General features: G+C 47.3%; 2 protein-coding genes across 5 annotated transcripts; one reads left to right on the top strand and one right to left on the bottom strand.

Annotated features, from left to right (window-relative positions):
* Nucleotides 1–16: 16 nt before the first annotated feature.
* Nucleotides 17–10,577, bottom strand: LOC148316527 (E3 ubiquitin-protein ligase RNF19B). 2 transcript variants are annotated; one of them, XM_088285889.1, is made up of 11 exons: nucleotides 7,590–10,577; nucleotides 5,645–5,802; nucleotides 5,384–5,563; nucleotides 3,992–4,476; nucleotides 3,665–3,870; nucleotides 3,243–3,390; nucleotides 2,861–3,023; nucleotides 2,639–2,753; nucleotides 2,444–2,563; nucleotides 1,739–1,964; nucleotides 17–1,430 (listed from the first exon to the last, which is right to left on the bottom strand). In XM_088285889.1, the coding sequence occupies exons 3-11, from the start codon at nucleotides 5,540–5,542 to the stop codon at nucleotides 1,259–1,261; spliced, it is 1,794 nt and encodes a 597-aa protein (XP_088142015.1). In that variant the 5' UTR covers nucleotides 5,543–5,563; nucleotides 5,645–5,802; nucleotides 7,590–10,577; the 3' UTR covers nucleotides 17–1,258. The 2 variants fall into 2 exon arrangements, with proteins under 2 accessions (XP_088142015.1, XP_088142016.1); XM_088285890.1 differs by having other exon boundaries at nucleotides 5,653–5,802.
* znf513a (zinc finger protein 513a) lies at nucleotides 8,924–15,795 on the top strand. Of its 3 annotated transcripts, none has more exons than XM_088285887.1 (5): nucleotides 8,924–9,163; nucleotides 10,335–10,468; nucleotides 10,561–10,695; nucleotides 12,747–13,511; nucleotides 13,854–15,795. In XM_088285887.1, exons 2-5 carry the CDS (start codon nucleotides 10,429–10,431, stop codon nucleotides 14,801–14,803), a joined length of 1,890 nt encoding a protein of 629 aa, XP_088142013.1. In that variant the 5' UTR covers nucleotides 8,924–9,163; nucleotides 10,335–10,428; the 3' UTR covers nucleotides 14,804–15,795. The 3 variants fall into 3 exon arrangements, with proteins under 3 accessions (XP_088142013.1, XP_088142012.1, XP_088142014.1); XM_088285886.1 differs by lacking the exon at nucleotides 8,924–9,163 and adding an exon at nucleotides 9,185–9,390; XM_088285888.1 differs by lacking the exons at nucleotides 8,924–9,163; nucleotides 10,335–10,468 and adding an exon at nucleotides 12,362–12,617 and having other exon boundaries at nucleotides 10,573–10,695.
* The last annotated feature ends 96 nt before the right edge of the window (nucleotides 15,796–15,891 follow it).

Genomic DNA, 15,891 nt, shown 5'->3' with positions numbered 1-15,891 from the left:
TTTTTTTCATCTAGAACCATCTGTATTAGTTTGTATTCATTTGTTCCCACTCATATTCACTGAATTTATTTTTAAATCAGTCCTCCGTTTTGTGCACAGGCGCCATCTTGTGGCAGGTTGGTGCCGAGGAACTAATTTGCAATGGGTTGAGGAGATTCATTTGGATATTCCTTAGTGCTTTGCCGCCACGTTAATCACTCAGATTTTCGTTATTTGCAGCAGACAAATATAAACACTATTCAACCTTATTTCCATTTCATTTTAAATATTTCTCACTCCAATGTCTGGAGGACGAGGAACTTTTTTTCTAGCGATGTGGGTCTCATTTGTATTTGCCATGTGTCCCGATACTTTTGTCCACATGGCTTGTGACTTTCCTGGCTTCTTAACAGCCACAAAGTCATCTTCACCTGCAGTTTCACGCTAGAGCGGCCTGGCCTCCCTTGTGCCTACTCAGCATATCCTGATGTATATTATACTTTATATATTTAGGGTGGGTGTGGGGGGTATAAAATCTTCCATCTTTGTCAGTTCAGAACACATGCTTGCAAGGGGCCAGTTTTATTCTTAAAGGGGTGCTAAATGAGAGAAGAAGCCCAACGGAGAAGGCTAACATGCTAAAATGTCACTGTGAGCTTTCACCACAAAATGGACGCTCTCCGGGTTACTTAAAACAGGGGTGGGCAAACTTTCGCAATCAAGGGCCACTTTTCATTTTTAAATAGGTTAAGTCATTCAAAGATTGGTGGGGTGGGAGGTTAAAATAATCAAATAATTAAAAAAATAAAATAAAATTTTTAATTATATTATTTAAAAGTAATAAAGTTAATAATGATGAGATACAAATTAACGGGGAAAAAAAATCTGATTTGGCAGTGTGGCCGATTCAGAGCTCCTCGCCGACCGTGAGTGCATGTACAAAACATGTTAAAGGCGGAAATGTGAGGAAGTCATTTTTTTGTCTTTTAAAGTCCGCATTGACTGCCAGCATTTGTACAGTATTATTCACAACAAATCATGAAATAAATTATTGATTAAAGAACATGGGAGGCCGTCTGTGACCCCGGGTCACACTTTGCCCACCCCTGTCTTAAAAAGACAGTCATGCTATTTCCACACACGCACACACACACACACATCTTTCATCCGTGTCGTCCTCACACTTAAAGGCAACTGGTGGGAGGGAAGCAGATAGTCGACCATTGGGGGTCCATCGCCGCCCCCCGTTTTGAGGGGCGGGTCATTCCCGTGGTGGGAGTCATACGTCTTCCGATTCAAAGACGGGGAAAGCGTTCCCGTCTCCCCTCGCCAAGCGTCCCAGGGACTCGGTCGACAGACTGCGGCTGGAAAGGACGCTGCTGAGGCTGGACTGGCGAGCGCCTCGGGGCTGCCTCTCGATCTCCACGTGTACTTCGATGTTGGTTCCGTCTCTACGGCCGCGAAACAAATAAAAAATCCAGGAATCAAATCACGCCATTGAAGAGGGCTTGGTTTACAAATTTTCTTAAGAATGCCCACTTTAGCCACCGGGGGGCAGTATAATAATCATTGTCACGCAAAGGCTCAATAAGATGCATGACTTGCTGACATAAATTCATTCTTAAGGTACTTGTTTGATTGTTTTAATTACACAACATGTATTAGGAGCTCGCAATCAACTCGTCCGACTCACGGCTGAAGTTATATCGCTCGTATATCAACGCACAATGACGTCCCACCACTGAGTGACAGCATTTACCTCGAGGCACCGTCGCACTCCGATTGTCCCGCGGGGTACCCGTGCCGCTCGGGTGGCACGTCAGTCGTGGCGTATGCGGGTGCGGCGCTGGAGGGTGGGAGTGGGAGAGACACAGTGAGGGGCGCGCCCGCTTCCTGCCCGCTGACCTCCTGCACGCTGGTGTCGGCCAGCCCAGGGCTGCTCTGAGCCCGCCAGTGGTCGCTCACCATGTGAGAGAAAAGAAGATCTACAAGGAAGGCAACAAAAATGGGTTAAGTCAACGGTCACCAAGCAGTGGCCCGTGGGCTAATTGGCACCAGGCAGCACAAATCCATTGAATTTGCAATAAATACCCTTTATCACGTAAACACAGACAATATAAAAATACTCACAGGCGCATATTCTTTATCCTCTGAGAAAAATTATTAATATGACAGCATTTTGCTGAGTTACACAACAGCAGTTGTGAAACTGTCAGCAGTACTGTACTATACTGCCACCCGGTGGCCAAGTCGCACATGTACCAGAAGCCGCTGCTTTCAATAAATCAACTAATTCTTAAAATCCGATTCTGTGACAACAAACACATTACAACAATTTTGACTGGTTAATTTTCCATTCCAATTCAATTCAATGTGGAACGATGATTTGAGTTACAAGCAAGGTCACGGACCAAATTACACTTGTATCTCAAAGCACGGCCGTAATTCGCCAAATGTGACTCACAGCTGGCGAGGTCCTCCAGCGTGTCGGGAGCGTCGGCGGGCGGTCGACACCAACCGTTCCTGCACAGCGACATGGGCACCACCCCGTACACGTACGTCAGCATGAGCGGCACGCCCACGCCTGCACGCATTTACCGCGTTCATTTTCTAGGACATTTCCACACCGGACCACGTCAAATAAATGTTCTTTTCTTACCTACGGTGACCGCTGCTATGACGGGCGACACGAACACGGACATCATCACGCCGCTCGCCACCGTCAAGTAGTGCTTGCTTCCTGAGATATTGTTTTTCTTACAACGACCGTGGACCTGTAAATGATCACAGAGGGGTACGTTCCAGTACTGACGTGGAAATCATTTCAGCAAGATGGACGGCGTTCTCGCATGGCCATTGAGGCAAGTGAAGCGGCGCGTACCTTTCGGCCCATGTAGATGGGTATGCCCACGATGATGACGGGGATGGCGAGGCCGGCGATGAGCGAGATGACCACGGGGGCGCCCAGCAACATGCCCACCTGCCACAGAACTTTGCGGGTCTGAGACCATGGCTTCTTGCCCCAGAACGTACATCCTGAGGGACTGAAGCACAAACACAAGGCACGGATTCCTGAGACTTTTTTTATTTTGTGGGTCAATTTAACATTTTAAATTTCATGTAGTTGAGTCAAACTAGTTTCAGGTGCCCAATTTTCTCGGAAAGGACTTCTGGAAATGGGCAAAAATGACCGCTTTGATTTCCTGTATGTTTTCGGCCACGGGTGCTCATGTGAGTCACGGGGACGAAACGTGCGCGTTTACCTGAGGTAGTGCACGTCGGTGATCTCCTGCATGCACAGCCAGCAGAACTGGCAAGCGCACACCGTACAGTTCATGCGGTTACAGCTGCCGTCGTTGGTCTTCATGATGTAAGCGCCGCAGCGAGGGCACGGCTTGATCTCCTCCGCATCTGTGTTGGATCAAAAAAATAATAATAATAATTTGGACTGAGCAACATGAGCGATTTGCTTGCTTGTTGCTAGGCAGATTAGAGCAGCACAACCATTGGGGCAGATGATTGGTGCTGGAAAGATTGTGAGAAGAAAAAATTTTTTTGACGCTTGAAATTTGTTTTACAACCAATCAGCACCTAGCGCAGCTTGAAATCTTCAGTTTAAAACCTAAAAGCGATTTGAAACCCAACCCGTGCCTTGCAAGGGGCATCTTTATATTTGGCCTCTCACCTCCTCCGGGTTCTTCGTTTAAGACGTAAAGTGCTGCGGCGTCCTTGCTGCCCAGGGCGTGGCGCGCCCGCTGTCGCCGCGCCTGGTCGCACGTCTGGTTGGGGTGCCACAGCTGGCGACAGTGGTAGCAGAACTCGGTGTCACAGCCGTCGCGCCCGCACCTCAGTTTGGGACACTCGGCGCAGCCGTATGCGATCACCGCGTAGCTGTAAATGAGGGACAACGAGATTTGATTGGCTACTTGTTGCTAGGTAGAATTCTTCAGGTTTCAAAATGAATTTAAATAAAGCAGTCATGTTCTGTTCTATCTTACAAAAGAAGGCAGACCTGCAGTCCGGCGCGGGACACCAGCGCGTGTCCGGGTCGGCGGCCAGGAAGCGCCGCAGGTGGTACTCCTCGAACCTCTCCAGCAGCGCCGGGTCATCCAGGATGGTGCGCACGTCCAGAGGCGCCAAGGCCTCGGGACACTGCGGGCACGCGATGCCCACGCGGCTCTCGGAGATCTCAATGCGAAGGTACTGCCGCAGGCAGTCGGTGCAGGTGCGGTGCGGACACGTGAGCAGTTTGGGGAAGCGGCTTTGCGGCTGGCTCAGCAGGCACAGCGGGCACTCCTCCAGGTGCTCGTCCACCGTCGGCTGGTCCTGGCTGGGCGAGGACATCGACAGGACGTCGGTGGAGACGCCGGCGGTGGCGCCGGGCAGGCTGGAGGCTGTTGACGGCGCCGCCGCGCAGTCGTCCGCGGGCGCGGCGCCAACGTCGCTGCTTTCGGCTCCGGAAAGTCTCCATTCGTCAGACTCTTTGGCCGTCGGAACCTACGCAGACAAAAACCCAGGGTGACTGCTGTACTGTGTTATCTAAGAGCGTAGTCTTGAAATTCATTTTTGACAGGACGCCCCTATTTTTGAAACCCTACTTTGAGACCTTAACCCTCGTTTGAGAGCCCAATACCATCTCGAAACCTAGAAATGAGCAATAATTTTTTTTTTTTTTTTTGCAATCAACCAATGAGCCGAATGACTTTTAAAGGCCCGTCTCTTTGGTGGATGTTGGTTGCGCCGCGCCGACTCTGGTTGCTAGGCAACCTCATTTAGGCAAATTAGCAATTCATAAAGTCAACAGTCTAATGGATTTGGGCTGTAACAGGCGCAGGCAGCAGCTGAGCCGTCCAAAGTTAATCATCTACAGCCTCGTTCGCTCTCGCTCGCTCTCTCTCTCTTAATGCTCGTCTCGGAGCTTCCAGTTGGGACGTTTTTGTCTCAGGACAAATGGTCTCGTTGGTAACGTTTTGAAATGTGTTGTGGAAACGAATGAGCATTACGAGAGGACGACACGTTAGTGTTGCGCTCAAGGCCAAACGATCCGAGAACAGAAGTTACAAGACCTCAGGCGGCGCTAGAGGGGGGGGGGCCACAGGGGCACTGGACCCCTATGAAATATGCTTGGACCCCGATAATTGATTTTTGGGTATTTTCTGGGAATTTTTTGCCACATTTCCCCCCCGTTCCTTGTTGAGAACATATAGTAAATATTTGTCAGCATTTTCTGACAAATTTTTGGGGTTTGTTAAAAAAAAAAAAAAAAAAGTTATAATAGCTCATAGCTATCCAAGATGGACGATGGAGACAATACAAAATTACATACAAAAATATTTTTAGGAATTAATTGGAGAGGCAGACACTTTTTTTTTTTAAATCACGAATAAAACAAACAGTGGCTTACCAGTTGCGACGGGTGTTGGCTGAGGGTGAGCGTGATGGCCACCTCCTCTTTGGGCCGAGCCTCGGCGGGCTTTTCGGGCCGCGCTTCCGATTTGGGCTTTCGGCTAAAGAAGTTGAGGAAGCTGAGCGGCCCCCCCGTCTGCTGCTTGGGCCTCTTCATGGTCGGCGGCTGGAGCGGCGACTGAGGACGAGCGTGGGTCCGTGACCATTAGCGCCAGCGCAGTTAATGTGTGTGTGTGCGCGTGTGTGTGTGTGTGCGTGCATTCTCACAGAAGGAGAGGGAGCGATGGCGATGACCGAGAGGAGGTGACCCCCGTCACGAGGGGAACATCACTAATACGGATTCATTGAGAAGCTTCTTCCTCCTGCTGATCGTACTCGAGTACTTTTAGGCCTCCTTTCCACATCTGCAGGCAGCACCTGCAGTCCAAAAAACAAAAAATAAAAATTAATAATAAAGAGGAGTATGTAAGATATGAGCAGCAAGATAACTAATATGACTATCTCAGGAGGGGAAAGAAAGCTGATCAAATTAATGCATAAAATAATCTAAAAATAAAGAAAATATGTAGAAAGAAAAATAAAACTTTATTAGCATAATTTTTATGTCTCACGAGGATTTTTGTTTTTTACTGTGGAATTAAAATTATTATACTGTGCACGGTTGTTTTTTTTGGGAGGACAAGGACAATGTCGGACTTGTGCAAAAAAAAAAAAAAGATGAGATAAAATTATATTTTAAGATCCTCAGTGGGAAATTTGAGTGTTACGCCATACCTGCGGTATGAGATTGTTCAACCTCACGTTAGCTGAAGCCGACACCCGGCTCGTTAATGAACAACAAAATGACAAGGACAGATGGCAACGTTACACACGCAGCATCTGCCACATCTTCCAAACGGGAGGCCGCCAAACTTGTCACCGCGCAATCTTCCGAGAGGGAACGGCCGTATTGTTTGTGTTTTGGAAAGCAGGAAGGAAACCTGAGGATGCTGCTGCTGCTGCTGCAGCTGCGGCGCCCTCCCCGTGCAACTCTGACCGGACGCCAGCCCGCAGCAGCAATGCGGCTTTTCACGAGGGTGACCTCAGCCTGCCCGATCTGCTCACAAACGACGGGAGGGGGAGCGACTCAATATCTGTGTTATGTCTGATGTCATATCTATGACGGATGCACCAATACAAGAATGGAACACAAGCGCCACTCAAATATATTTCATGTAAGATTATATATTAATATTTTATGTGGATGTTTTAATTGTTTTGTTTTTGCCCTCCTGTTTTAGTCAATATTACACTTTATCCCAATCTAATTGCCTGAATCGGGCCAGTAGATATTTTACGATTTGTATGCAAAATCTGTGATCGGTTGTAATGTCACAATTTGCATTATTTCAAAACTCCTTTTCAAATATTCGGAGGCACAATACAAAAGGACAAGAGATAAGGGACAAAGAAGAAATGAGAGCCAAAGAGGACTGCAGTGTTTGTTGGATATCGGAGACAGCCCAATAAGATTTATGAAAAGTATTAAATTGGCCATATTTGGACGTAGGGCGGTGCCTTGAGATTCCAGTTTTTGGTTACAATGCTCATCTCTGAAATCATTTGTATCTCAAATCCACCTTCCCCAATGCTCTGAATGAAAATGCAATAAATCGGTCACAACCTCTCCCAAAACACAAAAATAGTGTTTTTGACCATGTTTTTCCATAATAAAATCACACTATAGAAGCAGTAAAAATATCCGCTATTCACCTAAACTGTTAAGATGAAAAATGTGAGGAAAACCTAAAGTGTCCTTTCCATGTTCGTCTTCTTCTGTGGAGTTTATTGTGCAGATGTCAAACCAGCTTGATTGTGCATTAGCGCCACCACCTGATAGTGTCCAGCCACTGCAGGCAAACCAATGCAAAGTGATTGTGGTCGAATGTCAAGGCCGTTAAACAATTTCATGGACGACGAATTTTGAAATCAGAAGTCACGGAACACAGTTTGCCCGCCTGGTGTTGAATTTTCATAACTGTTGCAACGTTTGCTGCAGCAAAACGCAGCCTGCTGTGATGCGTTCTCGCAACAGACTTGATGTGCAAGGCAAGGAAAGGAGTGGCGCTTTCAAATAGCCTGGCAAGGAAAAAAAGAGCCTTGCAGCGCAACAAGAGGCCATCAAAACATGGATAGCAAGATGCATTACGTAAACGGCTTCCTACCTCGCAGTGCGCGGCGCATTACACAAATGGCTCCTCCCCTAAAGCAGCATGGAAAATCCTCAGGCGGCGTCCTCCTCTTGCTCTCTCCCCGGATGGACGCGCCGTGAAGTCGGCAGGTGCAGCCCGGTGAGAGGGTGGCGGGAGGGGGTCGGCGACCGGGCGAAGAGGCGAACCGCGGCGAGGCGAGGCGATGGAGAGCCTTGGCCCGGCGTGCACTTGCTGACGACGGGCCCGGAGGGGTGGCACAATGCGGTGACATGGACCAATGGGATGACGCAGGAAGCGGAGGATTCTCCTATTCATAAAAATAAATAAATAAAATTAAAATAAGATCAAATGGAGGTCGCGCTCATCCGAGTACTGTTGGTCGACAACACGCACATTGCTATTGTATTTTTTTTCTCTTTTTTAATAGAACCAAACAAATTTGGGGTTCCGCTCTCCCGCGACGAGCGCGGTGATTCCCGAGCACAGATCATCAGGTGTGACAAAGAGAATTAGCCGAAATTACAAAATGAATATTTATTGACTAAAAATTAGCAGCAACAGTTTTTTTTAGATCAATGGATTTTTAAAATATGTCAACTGTAAGCCGGTGAAGACCTTTTAGACTATTTTGTGAGTATGGGCTATAATTTATAGAGTATAATTTTGATTTGACTAAGCAAAAAGGCCATCACGCAAAGTTCAAAGGACAAATAAGTTTTTAGCCAAAAGAGTGATTTGTGTAGACGAAGCCTCAAATTTATTTATTTTTTCTAAATGGCCATCACTACAAAAAACTATTATAAACATTTTTTTCGCACATTCAAATTAAATCCATAGAATTCCTCATCCTCCTTTTCAAAAACATATTGGATTTAAATTCACCAGTAAAACGTGTTTTAATTTACTTCATCATAAAACAAGATTTATTTATTTATAGCTAATCTCTTCATCGGGCGGCTTGCACCACCCCTTTCTACTATGACGTAATATCCGCTACCGACTTTGATCATTTCAAAATAAAAGTGAATGCTATGCCAAATAACTATGACTGGGGCATGAAGAGGAAAACACTAAAACGTGCAATCGTGGTACCTATATATGTATATAAATAATTGAGAAAAAAATACAACAATCGAGATGTGTAGGTAACACGGGTCAGCAGCCAGAGCATGTGTTCCTAATGTAATGACCTACCAAAGATAAAAAAACAAACAAACGAGAGGCTGCGTATATTTCGCGTAATGACGTCATGAAGCGAGGCAAAGCTCTAATTATGTCGTCGTGGAAATGAGCGTTTGAAAGAATGGCGCAAGCAACCGCAAGAGTGATGCGCCCTTTAACTGCGAAGCACCGCCTTCCCCCCCGCGCCGGAAGTTCCCTTGTTGTTCCTCACTGGGAGCTCACACAGGCGAATCAGAAAATCAATTAAGTTATGAAAAATACCATTAATTGCCTTTCTTTGTCGCCACGGCTCGCGAAGAAATGGCGGACGTGCGTATGTGGCGCGCTCGCGGAGCCACACGTCTCCTTTAAAGGGGTGCGCTGCGGCGGCGACATCGAGGAGGAGGACTACTTTCTGCGCTTAGGTGAGTTAGCATGACGAGCTCAGTTGGTCAAGTTGACGTTAGCTTCAACCGAATAAAATTTAATCATAAAAAAATGAGCGAGCTTCGATGTGACCACTAATTACATTTTAGGACGAACATCGTCTACGAGACGCTTTTGTGTTTGCCTCGCGGGATTGACGTGTGAATCCGTGGCCTCAAATGTGGAATTGTGCGGTGTTTTCTGCCGCTTGGTCTCTCGGAAGAAGGTGCTAGCCACATGCTCTTTTGTGGACATGCTGTCATTAAGACGTCGCCACCCCCCATCTCGGCTGCGCTTGCCTAACAGCTGCGAATATTGTGTGATAACATGAATTATTCATTAATACTCTGATCACGATCGGGATTTTTTTTATACAATGGATTATCTAGTCACCTCATCAGTCAACTGAGAAGTTTTCGGACACAGGAGCGTTGTGAATTATCGTCGCATAATTACTACGTCAGCTAGTGGCCCTTTAGTGATAAATATTGATTAAATAATTCAATCATATATACATATATATTTTTAAGATAAGTATATTTTACAGAATGAATACAAATAATGCACGTGGTGTCCGTCCGTGTTGTGATTTGCATTTTTGGGACTTGTTCGTGCCTTGATATACAATTTGAAATCGTTCCGTGACTATGCTCGCAACTCAAAACGCTCATCACAAGTCGTCATTCCTCTTTGGAATGAATGGAAATGACATAAATTCGTCACAGCTTTCACCAAAATGTCAACAAAGTTTTTGAAACCTGTTTTTTAATGAGAAAAATACAATTTTCTCTCAAAAATATGCATTTGTAACTTGATCAAATAGAATAGATTGAACCAAACGGTGCGTCGTGATTTCATGTTTTAATGAACGGACGTTGTGCGGTTCCATGTGCTGTGCGTGCCTTGGCCACCAGGGTGCAGTATGATCCATAATCACAATGATGTTGGTCACAACTGCTCGGGAAAGCTGCAACAATAAGTCGTTTTTTTGTTGAACAATTAGAAACGGATCTTTTTTAATCTTAATCTTTTATCTTCTACTCAAAAGCTGTACTGATCTCAAATCCAAAGCGATGCACCGCTGCCATCCACAGGGATGCGTTGGTCATACCTCACTTAAATGACACTGTCATTTTACAAAAATAAGCCTTTTTTTCCTTCCATCTCCAGAATTCTCTCAAAATCACTTGCAGATGTACAACGAGCCGATGGTTGCGCAAGTCTTCGGGAAAAGGTTGCCAGTAAAGGAGAGGCTGACTGGAAGATGCCAAGGAAAAAACAGCAGCATCCACAGCCAGTCAAGTGTAAGTACTGCAAACACGTATTTAGTATGTACACGATAGTTAAAACACATGATCTTATCTGAATTTTTCTTTTTTTTTTCTTCCCACAACAGTGGATTCAAAAGCTGTTGTAGCCGCTGCACGTGCAGGAAACCTCGCCTTAGAGACCGACTTCCTCCTGGAGCACGACCTTCAATTTGGTGATCCTTATCGCAACGGCAAGATTCTTGGCCTGGAAAAATTCTCAGGTTGGTCATGGTACATATTTTGACATTGCAAACTCTCCGTGTGGGGAAAATAAAAAGTGGCGCTATCACGGTTAGGAGTGGTGAGCCAATCGGAAGCCTGATTAAAGACATTAGTGGAAAAAAACAATGGCAACAGAAGTGATTTCAGGGGGAAAAAAAAAGGGACACGGTCGATGTCATACAAGTAATGCAAAACATGCCAGAGCACCAGGTGGCGCTATAACGGTTGGTGGTTTTTAAGCCCACGGAAAGCCTGAAAAAATATAAATAAATGCAAGAAAAAAAAACATGAGCGGCAGACCAGCATCATCAAGACTTTTTATGATATACATTTTTTTCCCCTCGGGTAAAATTTTTCAAAACATGCCTTGTAAAATAAAGACTTAGTAAAGTTCTGACTTTTTTGCAAGTATTTTTTTATTAGACTATAGTGCCACTTTTTTTTTTCTTGTCAATGTGCACATTTATTTTTTTTTCCTAAAAGTGACTTCCCTTTAAAAAAAAAAAAATCTCTTCAAATGTGACTAATTGTCAAATTACAATTAGGACTCGGCCGATATAAAAATAAATACCAGATCCATTTCCCTTCGCAAAAACAGCTGACCCTTAAGCAACTGCACACACGCTGCTCTTTTGTTGTGCAACAAAACGCAAGCGGGAGACCGTAAAACCTACAAAGAATATCAGACGCCATTCTAATATAAAGCATAAAAAAAAAATCTATGACTATAACCATCAAGGACACCATCATGAGAGGGCAGCACATTCATCATCATCATCATCATCATGTGCTGTTGCCTCTGCCATTATCATTACCCCATCATCATCATCATCATCATTACCATCAGCAGCCCTCACAAGCATGGTCATCATCATCATCATCATCATCATCATCATCAGGCTCAGTAATCATCCACTAGGAAAAAGGGGGCTGGGGGTGTTTACGACCAAAAAGGGGGCAACCCAAACTCTCTCTTTGCTCACATTGTCTCGACATCTTGTGGAGGGAAAGCCGTGTTTTCCGAGGCGAGCGTTTTGCCGTCGTCTGGTGGTGGTGGTGGTGGTGGATCTTTGCAAGCTGTGAGTATCAAAGAGTGACGTTTGATGTCATCAGATTTTAGTCACAAGGACGTGTCACGCACGCACGCACGCGCACCTTGATGATGATGATGCGCGCTCCTCTTTCATGCTTTGAACTCAAAGCGTTGATGTTTGCGTTGCATCGCAGTTGGTCACCAACGGAGGAAGGAGCTGGACTATTTTTTTTCAGCAAGATTTTGGATCTTAATGGCAATGTCGAGGGAGGTTGGTATGGAGGATGGTTGTGCTGATGTCGGTTTGGCATGAGGGGAATTTTCTCAAATTGTTTCTCTTGATCGTCAAAGGTGCAATTTGTGAGCTATTTCCAATCGTGTTTAGTCGCTTCCCAGATCACGTGGCTTCTAGTTCAACACAGTCGAGGAGAAATATTGAAAATGCTCCCTATTGTAGCAAATTATTTCTGTTGAAATTTTTGCTCCAAAAATCAGAAGTGCCCATGAATTGCAGCATTCCGATTTTTAAAAAAAAAAAAAAAATTTTTTTTATCCCACCCATAAATAGCTTCGGTCAACAATACCGCGATTGTTTTCCACTTGTTAATGTTTTTTTTCTTGTACCGTAAAAGGCTGCAATTCATGGCAAAGAGGGACCAATCCGTGCCAGGAATCCCGAAAATGCGCACATAAGTCGCTTGTCATTGCCAAACGATGCCACCAGATGGCATCAAAGCCCAACTTTTGTCTTTTGTCTCCTCAAACTCAATCCAACATAGTTCCTTGGAACCAACATGCCACAAAATGGCGGCAAAGCGCCACTTTTATTGCTTTTACCTCAGCACACACTCAGCAAATCAAGCTGGATTATTCCTTTTTGTGCCCTTGGTAAGTTTACAACTTGAAACAATGCCTGAAATGTTGCCCAAAACTCTGAACTGTATTTTGACGGTTGAGTCAACTGATCAAAAAGTCGTCAGTCTTAACGCTGCGGTCTTCTCGTCTTCCCCTCCACAGAGGTAGCTGCTGAGATTGGTTTCTCTGTGTATCCTCTGTGTGATGAGGACAGCTCCGACTGCAGCAGCAGCAGCAGCATGGATAGCGAGACGGAAACCTCCCACAGCAGCACCCCCGACCACGGCCGCGAAGACGAGGGCAGGGCGGGCCGCTCGGAGGCCGCGTTCCCGCCCTACTTGTCGTGCCGCGGCTGCGGCCAGCTGCGCGACGACCACCTGGGCGCCTCGGTAGACCTGCCGGGTCCTTACTGTCTGCGTTGCTGCAAGGCGTCACGGGAGCCCAAGAGCGGCGACTTTGCTTTCGGGAGCCTGGCCGGGCTGCACTCGCCGCTGGACGGCATGGCCGACGGCGCAGGCGACGACAAGAACAAGCTGCACTCGTGCCACCTGTGCGGCTTCTCGTCGCGCTACGCCAACCATGTCAAGCGGCACATGAAGACGCACAACGGCGAGAAGCCCTTCAACTGCCCCGTGTGCGCCTACGCCTCGGCGCAGCTGGTCAACCTGCAGCGGCACCTGCGCATCCACACGGGCGAGAAGCCCTACAAGTGCGAGAGCTGCGCTTTTGCCTGCAGCTCCCTGGGGAACCTCAAGCGGCACCAGCGCATGCACATGCCCGCCGGCGCCGGGCCCGAGACGCACGGCGGGCCGCAGCAGCACACCGGGCTCAGACCTGCCGGCGGGCACGGCGGCCTCAAGAGACACAACGTGGGCGGCCACAGAGACAGCGAAGACGACGACGACGACGACGACGAAGCTGCCAAGGGTATGTTTGATTCCAGTGCAACTTTTTGATTGGTGGGCCGCAATGGGTTCTGAAATTTGACGGAGGAGCCGGACCAAGAGCGGATGGAGTGTTTTGGTAAACTAACCTCACCGAAGAAAAAAAATAAATTTAATTTTAAATGAAAATGAACAAAAGCATTACAACAAAATATGTCTTTGATACGAAAATAAAAAAATAATTCATATAATTTTTTTCATGTTCGGCAGGCCGGATTAAAATATTTAACGGGCCGCATATGGCCCCCGGGCCGTAGTTTGCCCATGCCTTATCTAGTGGATGTGTAGTTTCTTATTCACTCGAGCATTTTTTTGGTCATTTCAGAGGTGGCCGCAGCCTCAGCCCACCTGACGCTGGCGGCTCAAAACGCCGACTACCTCTCGGCCTTTGAGAGTCTCAAAGGGGCGTCGCCGCAGTCCACGGCGGCCCCCAGCGTCGCCCCGAGTCACCCGCCCAGCAACGGCCTAGGCGCCAGAGCGAGCAGGGCGCCGGCCCCGCCCCCGCCCCCCGTGCCCTCCTCGTCGCTGTTCCCCTTCACCTGCCGCCTGTGCGGCGTGATGCTGGAGGACGAGGACGGCTCATCGGCGCAAATCTGCGCCAAGTGCACGCTGGAGATGCTCACCAAGGACTCGTCGTCGTCCCCCGGCAGCCCCGGCGAGCGTGGCGACAAGGTGTACACGTGCGCCGCCTGCCCCTTCCTCACTCATTACCCCAACCACCTGGCGCGCCACATGAAGACGCACAGCGGCGAGAAGCCCTACAAGTGCCCGCAGTGCGACTACGCCTCGGCGCACTTTGACAACCTCAAGCGGCACCACCGCGTGCACACGGGCGAGAAGCCCTACAAGTGCCACCTGTGCGACTACGCCTGCGGCAACCTGGCCAACCTCAAGCGGCACCAGCGCGTGCACTCCGGCGCCAAGCCCTTCGTGTGCGCCGTCTGCAACTACAGCTGCAACCAGAGCATGAACCTCAAGCGCCACATGCTGCGGCACACGGGCGAGAAGCCCTACAAGTGCCAGGAGTGCGGCTACACCACGGGCCACTGGGACAACTACAAGAGGCACCAGAAGAAGCACGGACACGCCACCGATGGATGGGTCAAGATGCCCCCCGCTGCGCTCGGGCGGAACCAGGAAGACAAAAGCGGGCCCCGGGGCGGCCACAGGAAAGAGGCAGCCGGCGGCGCCGCCGCCGCACCGGACATGGCCTACATGGCCAGGGAGGGCGCTCAGACTTTACAGCACCCCAACTGGAAACTGGAAATGGTCTAAAGACGGCCTTTTGGTGAACATTGCGATGCCTTGTCTTCTGTCTTTGTGCTTCGATGTGCTGCCCTTCCCCCCTCGTCCGAGCGACTCCGGGATCCCATGACACGATGCGACATAAACTGAAATAAGAGCCCGCCCGCGGACAGTCGTGCCCGTACAGGTTCAGTCAACTTTAAAAAAAAAAAAAAAAAAAAAATATGTCCAACAGACTGGTAAATCTGCTCAAATATTTTTGTATAATTGAGCAGATTTACCATTTTTAATTTCTCTGGAGACTAAGCAGTCTCTGGTCTTATTTTCTAGAACACAAAAATGTGTCAATTTGACCTGCTGCCTTCTCTGTATCATGCGCACAATCAGATGTGACAATGAGGCGCTCTAATGTCCCTGTAGGCACACTAGCTGCCATGTTGGGGAAAAAAAATGATTACAAAGGTGGAATCCCCTTATACACAGACAGAAGCCCAGATGTGACGGCTCGGATGATACCCCTCGCCCCCGGAAAAAAACAGAAAAAAAAAAGTGATCTGGGGGGTGTTGTGTAAAAACATTGTGTCTTATCCAAGCAATTTTAACGGGCACCGGTGACGGCGTGTGCCTTGAACGTGACGAACTCCAAGCAAAGTTCTTCATTCTTGTTGATTGCTCCGCAATGAACTTGCTCAAATGTGATTGAAGGAGGAGGGCTCACATTTAAAGATTTTTTTTTGTTTTTTTGTCATCAGTGTGTAGATCTTACATGTATTTGTGAGCGTGTTGTCCTTTTTATTTCCTCACTGTGAAAATAGCCCGTTGTTGACTTGAAAACAAAAAGATGGCATTATTAGAACGTCAGCATGTGTCCCATTTTTATTTTTTTAATGCTATTACTCTATTAGAAGCATATACATTAATATATACGAGGATACGGGATAGCATTGGTTGTCTGTGTAGTTTTGCCCTGAGAACGTGGCTAGGAAATTTTTTTTTTTTTTTTTTGCAAGGGAAGAAACGTGCTGGGGCCGGGTGGCAAATGTGGTGCCATTGAAAACGGTTCTCCCAACGCCCACTAAAGTTGTTGTGATCACCTGTGTCCTTTTATGCAGCGTCTA

This window comes from Idiotropiscis lumnitzeri, chromosome 21, assembly GCF_059441095.1.
Source record: "Idiotropiscis lumnitzeri isolate Australia: NSW breed Sydney's pygmy pipehorse chromosome 21, RoL_Ilum_1.0, whole genome shotgun sequence".
NCBI lineage: Eukaryota > Metazoa > Chordata > Actinopteri > Syngnathiformes > Syngnathidae > Idiotropiscis > Idiotropiscis lumnitzeri.
Note: the sequence above shows the minus strand (reverse complement) of the source record. Positions and strands in the feature narration are given on the sequence as shown.

Excerpts from the sequence above, each read along its gene's own strand:
- LOC148316527 (XM_088285889.1), bottom strand. The coding sequence starts at position 5,542 with ATGAAGAGGCCCAAGCAGCAGACGGGGGGGCCGCTCAGCTTCCTCAAC. Across the intron at positions 3,871-3,991 it reads TGTCCCGCGCCGGACTGCAG|CTACGCGGTGATCGCATACG; the intron begins GTCTGCCTTCTT and ends CCTCATTTACAG. Across the intron at positions 1,965-2,443 it reads GCTGGAGGACCTCGCCAGCT|ATCTTCTTTTCTCTCACATG; the intron begins GTGAGTCACATT and ends CCTTCCTTGTAG.
- znf513a (XM_088285886.1), top strand. The coding sequence starts at position 9,344 with ATGTGGAATTGTGCGGTGTTTTCTGCCGCTTGGTCTCTCGGAAGAAG. Across the intron at positions 9,391-10,334 it reads GCTTGGTCTCTCGGAAGAAG|AATTCTCTCAAAATCACTTG; the intron begins GTGCTAGCCACA and ends TTCCATCTCCAG. Across the intron at positions 13,512-13,853 it reads CGACGACGAAGCTGCCAAGG|AGGTGGCCGCAGCCTCAGCC; the intron begins GTATGTTTGATT and ends TGGTCATTTCAG.